This window comes from Lucilia sericata, unplaced genomic scaffold, assembly GCF_015586225.1.
Source record: "Lucilia sericata isolate MDLA Ls3-8-SP2 unplaced genomic scaffold, ASM1558622v1 Contig001598F_arrow, whole genome shotgun sequence".
Classification (NCBI taxonomy): Eukaryota; Metazoa; Arthropoda; class Insecta; order Diptera; family Calliphoridae; genus Lucilia; species Lucilia sericata.
This window is the reverse complement of record NW_023995515.1, coordinates 49221-65284: the sequence shown is the minus strand read 5'-3', so window position 1 is coordinate 65284 and position 16064 is coordinate 49221. Positions and strand designations below refer to the sequence as shown.

At 27.8% G+C, this 16064-nt stretch overlaps 2 protein-coding genes across 4 annotated transcripts in view; one reads left to right on the top strand and one right to left on the bottom strand.

The window, feature by feature from the left end:
- LOC119612091 (F-actin-monooxygenase Mical-like) overlaps positions 1-12864 on the bottom strand; it is a 50185-nt gene extending 37321 nt beyond the window's left edge. For 2 of the 3 annotated variants that reach the window (XM_037967813.1, XM_037967817.1), the window contains exons 1-2: positions 12592-12864; positions 4412-4528 (exon numbers count right to left, since the gene is read on the bottom strand). The gene's annotated coding sequence lies outside the window, so the exon portion shown is untranslated. Of the gene's footprint in view, positions 1-4411; positions 4529-9775; positions 9911-12591 lie in introns of all 3 variants that reach the window. The other variant, XM_037967814.1, reaches the window with a different exon arrangement.
- Positions 12865-14635: 1771 nt separating this feature from the next.
- On the top strand, positions 14636-16045 carry LOC119612089 (WD repeat-containing protein 61). Its single transcript, XM_037967810.1, has 5 exons — positions 14636-14763; positions 14825-15128; positions 15189-15427; positions 15490-15677; positions 15735-16045. The coding sequence occupies exons 1-5, from the start codon at positions 14761-14763 to the stop codon at positions 16006-16008; spliced, it is 1008 nt and encodes a 335-aa protein (XP_037823738.1). The 5' UTR covers positions 14636-14760; the 3' UTR covers positions 16009-16045.
- The last annotated feature ends 19 nt before the right edge of the window (positions 16046-16064 follow it).

Here is a 16064-nt window from a genome sequence, read left to right as displayed (position 1 = left end):
TAAATAAGTGTGCTATATTTATATGTGGCGAGTTTATATTAGTTTGAACTATAGTGTGGACTATAGTCTGAACTATAGTGTGGACTATAGTCTGAACTATAGTGTGGACTATAGTCTGAACTATAGTGTGGACTATAGTCTGAACTATAGTGTGGACTATAGTCTGAACTATAGTGTGGACTATAGTCTGAACTATAGTGTGGACTATAGTATAGACTATAGTCTGGACTATAGTATAGACTATAGTCTGGACTATAGTATAGACTATAGTCTGGACTATAGTATAGACTATAGTCTGGACTATAGTATAGACTATAGTCTGGACTATAATATAGACCGTAGTCTGGACTATAGTATAGACAGTAGTCTGGACTAAAGTATAGACTATAGTATAAACTATAGTATAGACCATAGTCTGCACTATAGTTTAGACCGTAGTCTGGACTATAGTATAGACTGTAGTCTGGATATAGTCTGAATATAGTATAGACTATAATATAGACTGTAGACTGGAATATGTATGTATATAATATAGACTATAGTCTGAACTATAGTATACTCTATAGTCTGGACTATAGTATAGACTATAGTCTGGACTATAGTATAGACTATAGTCTGGACTATAGTATAGGCTATAGTTTTGGACTATAGTATAGGCTATATTTTTGGACTATAGTATAGGCTATAGTCTGGGCTATAGTATAGACGATAATCTGGACTATAATCTAGACTGTAGTATGGACTATAGTCTTGACAATAGTGATGACTATAGTCTGGACTAAAGTATGGACTAAAGTATAGTCTACAGTCTGAACTATAGTATAGACTATAATCTTGACTGTAGTCTGGACCCTAGTATAGACTATAGTCTGGACTGCAGTATGGAGTATACAGACTATAATCTGAACTATAATATATACTATCGTCTGGACTATAGTATATACTATCGTCTGGACTATAGTATATACTATAGTCTGGACTATAGTATAGACTGTATTATATATAAAATATTGACTATAGTCTGAACTATAATATAGTCTGGACTTTAGTATAGACTAAAGTCCGGTCTAAAGTATGGACTATAGTATAGACTATAGTCTGAACTATACTATACATTATAGTCTGGATTATAGTCAGAACTATAGTATGGATTATTATCTGAACTATGGTCTGGTCTGAACAATCTGAACTATGGTCTGTAGTATAGACTTTAGTTTGTTCTATTGAATATATGTAGCAGGGTTGCCACCAACAAATTTAGAAACTACACTTATTAGGCTTCTAAATTACACATTTAAAGAAAAATTACACATGCTCCTTGTTCGCACGGTACAGATAGCAATTTTTAAGATATTTTGAAAAATAAAAGTCTTTTAGCACAAGTGCGATCGAAGTCTATTCCGAATGATAAAAATCCATTATATCAACTCATATAGGGTTCATAATTACGTATTTAAAGAGTGATCCACTTTTTTCGTTATTAAACTAAGAACTAATAACTGTAACAACGGTGAACTTCCGGATATATATAATTCATTTCAGTTCTTAAAAAATTCTACTTTAAACTAAATTATCATAATTATTATTTCTTTATTGGGTGGCTTAATAAAATAATGCAGCGATTTTAACCATTTCCAAAAGAAAAATTGTGCAATATTTCATAAATTTATATCGAAAATTGATTACAAGGACAGACGGATGGACAGAGCTAAATCTACTCAGAAAGTGATTATGATTAGTATACTTTAAGGTGCCCAGCAAAAAAGAACTTAAAATAAGCGAAAAAAGTAGAATTTACTCCATGGAAGTACTGAAAAAGACCTGAAGAAGTGATGATTTTAACACAGGCTTGTCACCGGAGGGATGTCCTTTTTATTTGAATTCAAATTCACTACTTCAATGCTCTTTTTTTGAAGTTTTCCGGAAGTGAAATTGTAGTATTATAGAATACAACTAATTTGACTTATATAATATTAACATTAATTAGAATAATAGACACATTTAATACAAAAGCCCAAATATAAATTTTTTTATCTGATAAAAATATAAAAACACAAAATATATCTTCAACATTGAAAAAATATAATTATATTCGCTTCTTCGGAAGTCTTAAAACATCACTTCCTCAGAAGGTAAAAAAATTCAATCAGTGCTACTTTTGAAGTGGTGATAAATGTTACTTTTTTGGAAGTACTTCGTTTTATTTTTGCTGGGTGGGTGTAGCACAAATATTATTGTGCGATACAAACATCAGCGCAAACCCAATATACTCTCCCAACTCTTTTCTACAGAAGGATTTAAAAAATTTTAAATTACACATAAATTACACGTGAAACCAATTACACATGGGCTACACATGGAAATAATAATTACACACAATATGTGTAATTACACATGAAGTGGCAATACTGATATGTAGTCAGGAATCAGACAGGATTGTAATTCATTTTCAATACAACATTCTATTCCGTATCGGCTGTTACCGAATGACAAACTCATTTTACTTCGACTTAAGTAGTGTTTGTACTTAAAATATGTAAATAAAGATAAATGATCTTATTATATTGTTTTTTATTGTATTATATAAATGATTAATTATTTACTAAAACAAAGCAATATTGTTTTGTCCAATAATAAAATAATAATATTATAAAGAGATTTATAAAATCTTACGATGATTCAATTGCATTACTAATAATATCTGCTATTAGATGCAATTTAAGTTGATTGTGTCACTGGGGTAATTTTATTTCTATAATTATTTTGAAGTAAATTCCATTACAAATAGTATCCAATACTTTAAGTATTTTGAAATTTTATTATTAAATTAATAAATCTGTTGGCTATACATATGCTGACTAGATTGTGCTATAGAAAATATTTCAAAAATGTTATCTTTGCTCTGAGACCAGTCAAAAATGTTTATCTTTACATAACGTTGGTACCTATTTCTGAGAATTTCATGTTTTTCAGGTGGTAACCGATTTTTTTCTAATGAAATTTTATGGAAGTTACTGAATATTAATGTTTAAGCATTTAAACAAGGTTACAACAATTTAAAACTTCTAAAAATTCGAAAACAATAATTAAAATAGTTTTTGCGGAATTGTTTTAAGTTTTCATAACTATATTTGGCAATAAAAATATAATTTCAATTAAAAAAATCCTCTTGCAAATTAAATAAACAACAAAATAAACTTAATTGCAAAATAATTAGTCTAAAAAAGGAAAAACTGCAAACTTTAAACAGTTTTTTTTTTTTTTTTGCCACAAATTGTATAATGTATGTAGATAAACACATGCATACATACACATGTATATATAAAGTATACAATAGATAAATATTTATAAAGTTTTTTTACGTAGTTTTGAATCCGTTTGATTTCTAATTTTTATTAAACACAGGAAACACATGATTTTTTTGCGGCTGTTTTTGGGGAATTTAGCACATGCTAAATTAACAGAAAATATTCATTAAATTTTAACAAACTACAAATATATTTAACAAAGTGTTGGAAAATTTTCATGTGTTAACAACAATCTCAATATTTGAAAAAAATTAAAATAGAAAATAAATAGAAAATGTGTTGCAAAATAAAAAAAAAATTGTTAATAAATTTAATTCTATTGCAACACGAAAAATAAACGTATTTTTAACAACACACAACGAAAGTTTTCACTTAAAGGTTGACTTGTTTAAGATGTAAAAGCCAAATGATAGAAATTTGTTTAGAATGTTTAAAAATACTTTGCAATTGTCAATGTATTGAATAGAATTCAATAGAATTTGAATTGTTAAATATTTGAATTTTAAATGTAATTGTAATTAAAGAAATTAAAAATAACATTGGCTATTTAATTATACATAAGTGTGTACGAGTGTGTGTGTTTAGACAATAGATACATAAATTTTTAAACTATTTTCTATTATTTTTACGTAGTTTTTTTTTTCAAAAATCTATTTAATTTGTTTAATCAAACCAAACAGCATCCATCCATCTATTTATCTATTGTTTTTGGCCGAATAAACTTTGCACTTTCAGTTGCTGTTTTTCTCTTTCTTTCTCTCTCGCATTGTTTTTGTTTTACATGTTTTCCTTTTTCTATTCTTTCAATTTCTAGTTGGCCAAGTGCCAATATGATGGATGATGATGATGGATACACAGGGAGGCAAAAGAGCTTACGAATCAAATGAAACGAAAGATGTGGTCGGTCTATGGGTATTATAAATTTAATACCAACTGCACCATTTCAAATTAAAATTTAAATTCAAATTAAGATATTGATTTGAATTTTGTAAATATTTATAATAAAAATTCATTTCATTTAAGCCATTAATATTTTATAAATATTCGTCATTTTATACATATATTCAAGTTAAAAGTTAAAAATAAGTTTTATATTTGCTTACCTTTAAACGAATTGATTTGCGTTTGAAATCATCTATAAAGAACACAAACTCACATACAATAGTATTGTTTTAATACTTGTTTCTTTTTTTCTTTTCCTTCCACCAAACAAAGAAAATCTGAAATTGTAAAGAAAGAACAAATAAATATTTATAAATAACTAAAAAAAGATAAGACTTCTATAAATCTTAAGAAGAGTTAGGGTATTCACTTAGTTTTGTATCCCCCTTAAACCCTCATCGTCCAGAAGCCCCTAAAAACGACAGTTTATATCGTAAAAAACTCGGAATTAAACACTTTTGCAACTCTACGACCAATATTTCTATAATAATCAAAACAAAAGTAAAAAGAATCAGATAAATTCTTAAATTCATAACAAATTTCACTTTTTCCATATTCTCTAGCCAATTATAAATGTTTGATTTCAGAATAATTAGGTTACATTACAATATAACTGCCGATAAAAGGATTATATTATAACAAAAGTAAAACAAACAAGTTTCATTTTTATTTATCAAATAAGTGTGAAAGTGCACCTAGCCACAAATACAAATGATATAAATAATAAAACGCAGTAAGTAAATAATCAATAGAATTTTTACAATATTTTCAATGTAAAATAATAAACAAAATATTGTTTAAATATACAATAGGGTGTATCTATCTATTTACTACTTGCCATGGCAATTGGTCAGTATGTAATAATTTCAATGTTATCATCAAACATTAATTTCCATGATAAGAATTGACAACATTAGACACTAAATATTGTAAGCTGTCAAAATCGATGTTGAAATTACAGTAGTGTGAAAAACAAATACAACAAATAAAACAATAAAAGAAATAAATAACCAACGAAAAATAGCTTCTAAAGAAGTAAATAACAGCAAGTTAATTAACAAGGACGAATGTAAATTGTTAAACAAGAATGAGAGAAAACTTCCATTTCACGAAAACAAGAAAAAACTGAACAGTAGGATATCGTAAATATCCAAAACGATTTTGTCTAAAAAGTATTAAATTTAATTTAATACCTTAATTGTAAAATATTTTGACAATTTGTTGACAAAAAGGGATTTTCCAAAAGAGGGGTTATATGAGGGTTAGTTATTTATGCAGAATATCATCGTGATATTAGTGTTTATAAGTGAATTTTGGGCATCAAGTCATTTTATGAAGGGGACTTTGTATGGGGAATAGGGTCAAACGGGGCCTGATGCGAAAATCAGCAGTATCATTAAGATTTATGTATATAAAACTAAGTTTTGTCGACTTATTATGTGATACAAGAACATTTAAACACATTTATGAGCTCAAAAGCCCTATTCGTGGGGGTACACTTGTATGGGGGCTATACGAAAGAGTATGTGCCAAATTTCATCAAATTATCTTGAAAATTGCAAAGAGTGCGCACAAGGCTTACATGAACACAGACGGACAGACAGACGGACATAGCTAAATCGACTCAGAATGGGATTCCGAGCCGATTGGTAACTTTTTTGGGTGTTACACACATCAGCACACACGCATAATACACTCCCTACTATCGTAGTGTAGGGTATAAATAGGGGATTCTAACTAACATAGAACTAAAATTTAAAATTTAGAGATCTGCATCAGAATGGGATTCCGAGCCGATTGGTAACTTTTTTGGGTGTTACAAACATCAACACACACGCATAATACACTCCCTACGATAGTAGGGAGGGTATAGGGTATAAATAGAGGATTCTAACTAACATAGAACTAAAATTTAAAATTTAGAGATCTGGAGATAAAAAAAATCATCAGTTTTTAACTGTCCATACATTTCACAGGTTTTCGATAGTAAAGTATTCAATTTCTAAAATTAAAAAGTTGATATGTCGACTATTTTCGTGACGGAAACGAACGATCCTTTAAACAAATAATATCTTCTGTATAGGAAACAATTTCCCTCGAATATGGATTAGAATTACATTTCAAGGATATACTGAAATTCATGTTTGAGATAAATTTTCTGTTAAAATAAGTTTTTTTTTTAAATATGTTTTTCTAAATTGTTTTTACAATTGGGAGAAGTATAGAAAATAAATCTAATCTCATTTCATGGTAGATTTTGAAAAACTATTTCGTTATTATGTAATAAAAAAAGGAAAAAGGATATAATATTTAAAAAAGTAAGCAATATAAAAAAGTGAAAGTACTTATAGTTACTCATATTTTGCTCTATATTTTTACAAACATATTAACATTTATATACATTACAGTAAACTAACAATGTAAACCCTGCAGTTTGTGATAATAGTTCAATACCGATTACCGCAGGAAAATGTGATTGACCATATAACGACAGAAAGCTATCTAATGTTTGCCACTTTTCCACCTGCAGGGTCATTCATTTGCCCTTTTTTAATTTTTATACCTAGTAACATTTAGAATTCTCTATGAAATTCTATAAAACTTTTTCTGTCGTTGACTGTATAATATGTCTGTTCATTTGTATTAGTGTTTTAGCATGACATCATAGAAATAAAACTGTTTCTTTCTTTCCTTCTGTCATTCTTTCTAATTTTTTTTTAGTTTGTTTAGCACAACCACATAAAAACAATAAAAAGGCGTCATAAAGTCCAAAGGATTTTTAGCGTTTTTACTTCACTCTTCTCATACTCTTCCTTTTTTAGTTGCGATTTGTCATACAACTAAAAAACGACAACAACAACATAAGAAAGACAAGTTTTATACTTATACTAGGACAATATTAAATTTATAATATGATGAAGAGTAGAATAAATAAAAACAACAAATATTTATCACAACAAATATAAGTGAGTGTGTTGTCTGTCTGTCACATTAAAGTTTGTTTTCATATGTTAACGCATCTTTATGTATGATGTAAACAACATTTGTATACGAGTATTTTTTATATATAGATATACTTTTTTATTTATGTACATGTAGACACAATTTATATGTACATATGTATGTATATTCTTATACATAACACAAAAATCTAAATTTTATATGTCATTTTTATTAAAATAATGTGTATAATGTTTTTATAAAAAAGTGGGAAATATATTTTAAGTTGACCTCGACATGCAAGCAAAAATATTTGTTAGTTATACAAATTATGAAAAAATAAATATAAATTTATTGCAAATTTTATGAAATGAATTGAACATTTCAAATTTATTTAAAGATTATAATCAAAATGAGATAATTGTTTAGATTATAGACAAGACAAAAGGACATGTTATCCAGACTATAGACGAGACGACAATCCTGAATATAGACGGAGCTATAGTCTAAACTATAGACTATACTTTAGTCCGAACTATACCCCATAGTTCAGATTGTAGACTAGTTTGATGTACAGACTATTATCAAGATTATAGTCCAGACAATAAACTATACTAAAGTACATTCTATAGACTAGATTATAGTCCATACTATAGAATAGACTGTAATCTAGACGGAGCCATAGTCCAAACTATAGACTATACTATAGTCCAGACTATAGACCATACCTTTATCCAAATTCTAAACTAGATTGCTGTCCAAAAAATTGACTAAACTGTAATCCTGACTATAGACTATAGTATATATCCTGACTATAGAATATGGTTCAGACTATAGTCTAGACAATAGACTAGATCGTAGGCCTAACAATAGACTAGACTACAGTCCAGACTATAATTTAATTATATATCCCGGATCATAAACAAGACTAAAATCCAGATTTTAGACAAGATTATAGTGCAGATTATAAATAAGACTACTTTCCAGACTATAGACAATAGTCCAGATTATAGACATGACTATAGTGAACACTTTAAGTATGATTTTAGTTCAGATTATAAATATGAATAAAAATCAGATAACAAAAAAGACTCTAATACAGACTATAAACAAGACCAGATTTCAGACTATAGACAAGACTAAAGTCTAGACTATAGAAAAGACTAGACAAATTACAAGATTATAGTCCAAGCAGAATAAAAATACTACTATCCAAAAACCTATAGTCCATATTATACCCTAGACTTTTTAATCTACCAAATTCCGCATTAAATATTATAAGGACGGACATATCCAACTAGAATTTTCAGAAAAAGTTTTTTTAAAAATTTAATTGAAAAAATTCAACAACTTATTTAAGCTTAATGATTTTACTGAAAGTATTTATTGAATATTAATTTCTGTAAAGTACTTTTAAAACGGCCTTAGGTAAAACCGGACTAAATTTAAAGCAGATTAGAATCGATAAAACCTGTCACACCACACACTGCTTAACAATATCATTGTAATTTTTTGTCCAAATGCTAAATATGATATAATTCTAACAAGATTTACTTTCAAAATTCTTAAATTAATTCTTTTGAAACATATATTTTTTGGTAAAACGTGTACTACTACGACTTTTAATTATTTCCAATTATAATATTTTTCTAATGCCAAAAGCAACATGTTTAAAATAAAATAAATACTTTAAGACTATTTAACAGATAACAACAGTTCATATCACTAGACCAGGCGATAAGATATGAATAAAATAATACAAAATACAAAATTATAAACAATTCAGAAAAACAATAATAAAGAAAAACTATTGAAACAAAAAAGTAACAAGTATGAGTAAAATTATAAACAAAAAAGTTCAATGTTTGTAATAAAGTAAAAAAAAAAAGAAAAAAATATATTGTAAAATTTGTAAAAGAAAAAATGTTAAAAAAAAGATTAAAAGATTTGATTTCACAGCCACAAAAAATTGAGTTTTATGCCAATGAAAGTTATTTTAAATCTTGTTGTAATAGTTGTTGCTGTTGCAGTAGTTAACACTTTTTTCATTTCATTTGGTTTTTAATTATTGCTTCCAACCAGCCAGCCAAGCTAAATACAGTCTGTTGCTGACAAAAATATTTTTTTGACTCAAATTGTTGAAAAGACTAGTAAGTACATGGGTAACATGGGCAAACCAACCAGCCAAACTGTCAAACATTCAGCCAACAAATAAGTGAATAAAAATAAATGTTTAGTTGTTGTATTATTAATAGTGAGGCGTGTTGAAGTGAATTTATGAATTTATTGTAAAAAAGAAGAGGGTTTGTGTATAAATTTTCTAGATTTCTTTTAAATTTGTGACTAGAATATTTATTTTATTTACTTTGGGGCTTTCAGAATATCATAAAAGAAAACAAATAAAAGATTTAACTGAACTAAGTACAGTATTGAAAAAATCAATAAGGTTTGACAAAACAATGTCAAAAGTTAGAAATATATTTGTATCACTTGCAGAAATATTAAATGCATCTATTAATACATAAATTTTTCCAGCATTGAACTGTCTTATTGGAAAAAGGTATCTCATAAATTATATCTCTTACCTGTTTTTTTTAAACTGCTACTAAAAATAGGTAGTTAGTTGTTATTTATTTCTTCTGTATATTTTTTTCAAATTTAAATTATGTATTTATTTAAGCTTTTTTTGTAATTTAATTACAAATTTGTTTTAAATAATTCTATTTTTATTGACGAAAATAAAATTTAAATTAAATAAGAAAAAAAAAAACAAAATTTGAATCGATTTTATAGATACAAATTACAAGCACGCACATACGAGTACATTTGGGTAAAGAAAAAAATATTCATTTTGTACTAGATGCCGGTTTGTTTTACATTTACGAATAGTTCATGGGCAACGATTTATAAGTAAAAGTATCTGTGTGTAACTGTGTTTGTTAGCTGTATCTATGTTTTGTATGTAGTTGTTAGTTTTCATACATTTACATTCACATGAATATTGTTTCATACATGCATTTGGCTAAAAACAATACATATTGCAGGTTTTTATAGACAGACGTGTTGCAAAATTTCTCAAAAAGAAAAACAAAATCACAAATGCCACCAAATTGTAAAGAAAGAAAAACTAAATTTTTACAAAAACAAAAAAGCTAGCAAAAGTGAAAACTAACTGTAAAAACTTTATCACATTTTTTATTTCGAAAATTAAATGTTAAAAGGGTGTTTTAGAAAATATTTAGTTTTTTATTGTTTAGACACTAGTCTACATACATTTACTTAACTTACATATCTTTGTAAAAATTTAAAAAATGCAATTTGTAGAACAGTATTAAAAAGGCATAAGCCCTTTTTTGATAATGGAATTTATTGACTTTGAACGAGTAATCAGACTAAACGTTATGTATAAAGCTATGATCCTTCCCGAGAAAACAGAAGTTTTTTCAGGCAAGGATCCACGAAAGAATCTACTAAACACTAGCAGTACACAGTTGGAAGCTTAGCCGGAACCAGTCACACTAGGCTTGGAAAGCTTGAATTTAAAAATGGCACAATTTTTTCTAAAAGGCATTACATTGTCCTTGGGCCAAAAAACACGTATAATGCAAATTTCATAGAAATATGTTACGGCCTGTACTCTACGCACAAGGTTTACATGGTCAGCCAGACGAACACGTCTTTATCGACTCAGAAAATGAATGTTAAGGTGTACTTAAAGGTGGATGTCAATATTTTGTGAATATAATACTATGGTGGAGTAATTTATAAAAGGTAGTTAATATGTTATGCGGGTACTAAGGAATATTTCATTGTCAAGAAGTACGTTCAGCTGTTGTCTAAACACTAGCATCACTTCCATATGTATTTGATATTGGAAAGAACGTAGGCGGAAGTTTTGAAAATCATTTATATAGCTGTAAAAATAACCCATCGGCATCCTTACGATATTCCTTTCCAAATAACCATTGTCCAAAAACTTGGCAATATTTTTCGAATTGCATCTCAACGAGAAATCTAGGATTAGAATGCATATTGTATAATTTCAAATATTACAAGATTATGGAAAATTCAGAATAATATCCTACACATTAAAGATAAACTTTTGCATTCTTGTTAAAACAAACTATATTTATGTATTTCCCTCTCTATCACAGACTCTGTCACTCTTTTTTGTTTCTCTCCCCAAAGCATCCATCAACAGTGATAAAACTAAACAAGAGACAAGTCTAAAAATAAAGAAACAAAGATGAAGTGAATGACCAAATTACAAATACAATAACAACAGCAAATGGGGTTGCAAAAAAAAAAGATAATACAAGCAACTTGACAAGACAAAGAACATTTTTAGAAATCTTTAAAGAAACAAGAAAAAATATTTTATTTAGATAACAAAATTAAACTTAAGATTTTTTTGTTTATAGTTCTAAAGAAAACCCCACCCTTTTGTTGAAATTGTTTATGAAAATAAAAACAATTAAAAAGAACTAATAACTTCATGTGTGAACGTCAAGTCAATATGGGCAGCTACATTACACAGCAAAAAAAATAAATAATTATTTTCCATAAAAACTTTTAAACATATCATATTTCAACAATAAAAACATAGCAGCTATTAATTAGCCATTATTATGCAGCTGGCCTAAGCAGAAAATAATTAAAATAGTACACACTTTTGCACAAATTTTTTCTTGTTTTCAGTAAAACAAATAAAATTTATCTGCAAATATTAAAGAAACTTAATCCCAGCAAAAACACTTTAATGAAAAACAACCCCAAAACAGGTAAAACAAAAGTGTTTGCTTTTTATTAATCTTTCAAGGCAGCAGACTCTCAAAAGTAAATTTTGCAAGTAAAATTTTATTTATTTTGCTGCAAGTTGTGATGGCCAAAAATTGCAGATAATACTAGCAACAACAATATGGCTAATAGTCTCTGCTGACTTGCAACAACAAATCCATTAACTTGCAGTCATTTCACAAACACACACACTCTGTATTTTTACTAACTACTACAGATAAAGAGGGTGTTCTTTAACATTTTGTTCATTTGTTGTTGTTATTTTTGTTATCCATCCATTCATACCAGAACAACAACAAAAATTCAAAGTAAATTCACGTCATTCCATGCTGTTTTTTATCATTCTTCTTTTATCTGTTTTTGTTCTACCAATTTTATTCTGTCATACTCTTTATTGTTGTTTTTTGTTAATAATTAAAATATTGTTTTAAATTATATATTATTTTAAGTTTTGCAATAGATATTTTTATAAATAAATTATAAAAATGTATTTATTTGCCTACAAATTTTAGTTTGTTATGAAAATAATCTTTATTTCGTTGCATTTTTCAATAATTTTTTCACACACAACACACGCTTATATTAACAAGAACATTTTTCTTACTTTTTAATTTAAAATTAAATTTTATTTGTTTTTTTATGCGTATAGCGTTCAATCGAAAGAACTTTTCTTTCTTTGTGACAATTGATTGCTTTTTTATGTAATATTTTTTACTTTTTCACTTAATGAGGTGTTTTTTTTAGTTATAGTTGAAGAAAAAAGATTGTTTAATTATAGCAATGAAAAAAATTAGTATTTCTTTTAGTTAATTCGTTTTGCGCAAACACGTTCGTACTAATTGAAATTTACTCTCGAACTGACAAAAAAGTTGCATCAAATTTACATGGTTGTGTTTGGAAAGCAGTGTTGCCATTTCGGTGCTTTCCGTTTATTCTTTTGGTGCGTTTTAGCTTCGTATAACCAGAGATTTTTAAAATACCCGGAAAAATTCAACGGGTGTTGTGTTTATAATGCTTTTTACAATTTCACACAGTGCTTTTTAAAAATAAAATTAATTTTTTAAATTTATCTAAATTTTTTACAACTTCCTTAGAAGTTCTTTAGTACTTTTTACTCAAGTCCATATAACCCATTAGTCCGATACATAAGACGTTATGTTATAATGAGATAGAAGTTTCCAAACTATTTGAATAATTTTGTTTTCTTTTTCGATTGTTGAAGTTGTAAGAACTTTTTGTTTTACCATATGATGAATCCCAAAGTATTTCAAATTTAACGATGACTCATTTCGTTATTATGTATATGACTTATTTCCATTAATATTTTATGTTAATAAACGGAATTATTTTATATGAAGCAGGTCCTTTTATCTAAATTTTAATAACTTTACAAAAAGAAAAATGTTTAAATTTTAACATTTTATTATAATTGTACAAATATTTAAAATTATAAATGGTGCTTTTTTATCCATATTTTTGGAAAATGTTACCAGATTTTACCCGTTTTTGAGCCACTGACGGTGCTTTTGTTCTTGATCGAGTTGGCAACACTGTTGGAAAGTAGTAGTAAAAATTTGTTGCAAACTTGGCAACACTGATATTAAATGCTCACTTCAAATGAGAGTACTGTGCTGCCAATAGTAGATAAGTTAAAACTGTAATACCGACAACTGTATTATCATATTAAAAAATACGATTTTTTAAATGAAATAAATGAAATTATAAAAAAATTAATATAATTTTTGAATTGTTAACTATTCAAAATATTCAATATGTTTTAAGAGTGTATAAAAAACCAACAATAATAAATATATGAGGAAAATTATTGTATTGGGATACAATTTGTATTTTAGTTGTGTTTTGTTGCTATCAATGAGTGTTAACGCTTAAAGTTAGCAACAAAACGAACATTACCTGACTTGGCATCACTCCACAGAAGAAATCTGCTAAATCTTGAAATTATTTACAATTTCTTGAAAAGGTTTTTTTATTTGGTAATTTTCTTTGATTTAAATTTTATTTTAAAATATTTTTTTATTGTTTGACATAAACACATTAATATTTGTATTTTTATTTTTGAATTGGTAGCACTTTTATCAACGTTAAAATTAACTTGTATAATTTTACACGTTAACTCCTAACGTTTATAAATTTTAAATTTATATGAAATTGCCTTTGAACGTTAGCAACAAAACACAACTTTTGATTCATTGATATTTATAAAGTATCAAAAGAATTTAAAAAAATATTTTCAAAAAAGGGAAATAAAAATACAAAAAATGAAAACATTATACTTTTAATCATTAATCCCCGATTATTTCTAGATTATTTTTAATCGCAATCAATAATTAACTTAAAGAATTTTAAATAATCGTTAATTAATCATTAATTTTACCTTTTTAATAAAAATAATCTAATTAATAATGATTACGATTATTAATCATTATTTTACAGCTATGTTTTAAGGTAAAGATTTAAGAAGAAGTCGAAAAGAGTGGACAAAAATTGGTAAAATTTTGTAACTACAGATTCTATATAGTATGGAGTAGTATTATTTGTTGTGTAAATTTAACAAATTGCAACATTGGTTAACAGCTGATTTTGTATTACATTTTGTTTTGTTCCATCGCCTTTTGTTTTATTCACTCACAGTTTATGTTATCAGTTCTCAGTGAATAACACGTGTAAATATATCTGCAATTTTTGTTTTTAATTTTTTTGCACTTTGCTTAATTTTTCAATTCAATTTTCATAATAAATTTTATTGACAAGAATGGTAAACGCAAACTTAATTCAAAATAATAAAAAAAAAACTTTTAAATCGAATTCTATTATAGTTTTCTCTACTACACAAAGAAGAAGGCGCCCATGAAGATGGCATTTGGTCTTGTGCTTGGGGTCGTACTCAACCAGAAAAGCCGGCTGAAGAAGAAACAGAGAAGGATCCCGAGGCAAGTAGAGAATTTGTTATAAAGGATGATAAGCCGGAACAGTCGCCAGTGGATTTTATAGTAACAGGTGGTTTAGATGATTTAGTAAAGGTGTGGGATATACGAGAAGATAATACTTTAAAACTGAGACATCAACTTAAGGGTCATTCTTTGGGTGTGGTGTCGGTGGCAGTAAGTTCGGATGGCAAAAGTAGGTAAATTGTTAAGATAGTTACGAAACTATTATGCTTATATTTTTCTTATGTTTTAGCCATTGCTAGCAGTTCTCTGGATTCCAGCTTATGTTTCTGGGATTCACAAAGTGGCCAACAACAGCATTTATTATCTTTTGGTCCCGTAGATTTGTGGACTGTAGCATTTTCACCATGCGACAAATATGTGATATCTGGCTCCAATGAAGGCAAGATTTCCATGTACAGTGTGGAGACAGGCAAAGTGGAGCAAGTACTAGATGCACAAAATGGCAAATTCACTTTAAGTATAGCATATGTAAGTAGGTGTGTATTAGTAAATAATATAAAATAACTTAACTATTTCAATTTGTATACAAGAGTCCTGATGGCAAGTATATAGCCAGTGGAGCTATAGATGGTATCATTACCATATTTGATGTGGCTGCCGGAAAAGTAGCTCAAACTCTCGAAGGTCATGCTATGCCGGTGCGCAGTTTATGTTTCTCGCCCAACTCACAAATGTTGTTGACGGCATCCGATGATGGTCATATGAAACTATACGATGTGTAAGTGTCCAAATCTCTTTGTATTTATAAAATTTGTTTAATTTTCAATAACTTTAGGGCACACTCTGATGTTGCCGGCACATTATCGGGTCATGCTTCCTGGGTATTGTGTGTTTCCTTTTCGGAAGATGGCAAACACTTTGCCTCCTCTTCAAGTGACTGTTCGGTGAAAATATGGGATTTTGCTGAACGTAAATGTATGCATACCTTCAACGATCATAGTGATCAGGCTTGGGGTGTTAAATATAGTCCTGGAAATGATAAAGTTATTTCCGTTTCTGAGGACAAATCACTAAATTTGTATAATTGTCCACCAAATATTGTCGTATGAAAAAGTAAATACAATTTTTTTAATTTGACAAAAGAAACCCTATTTTACATACTTTT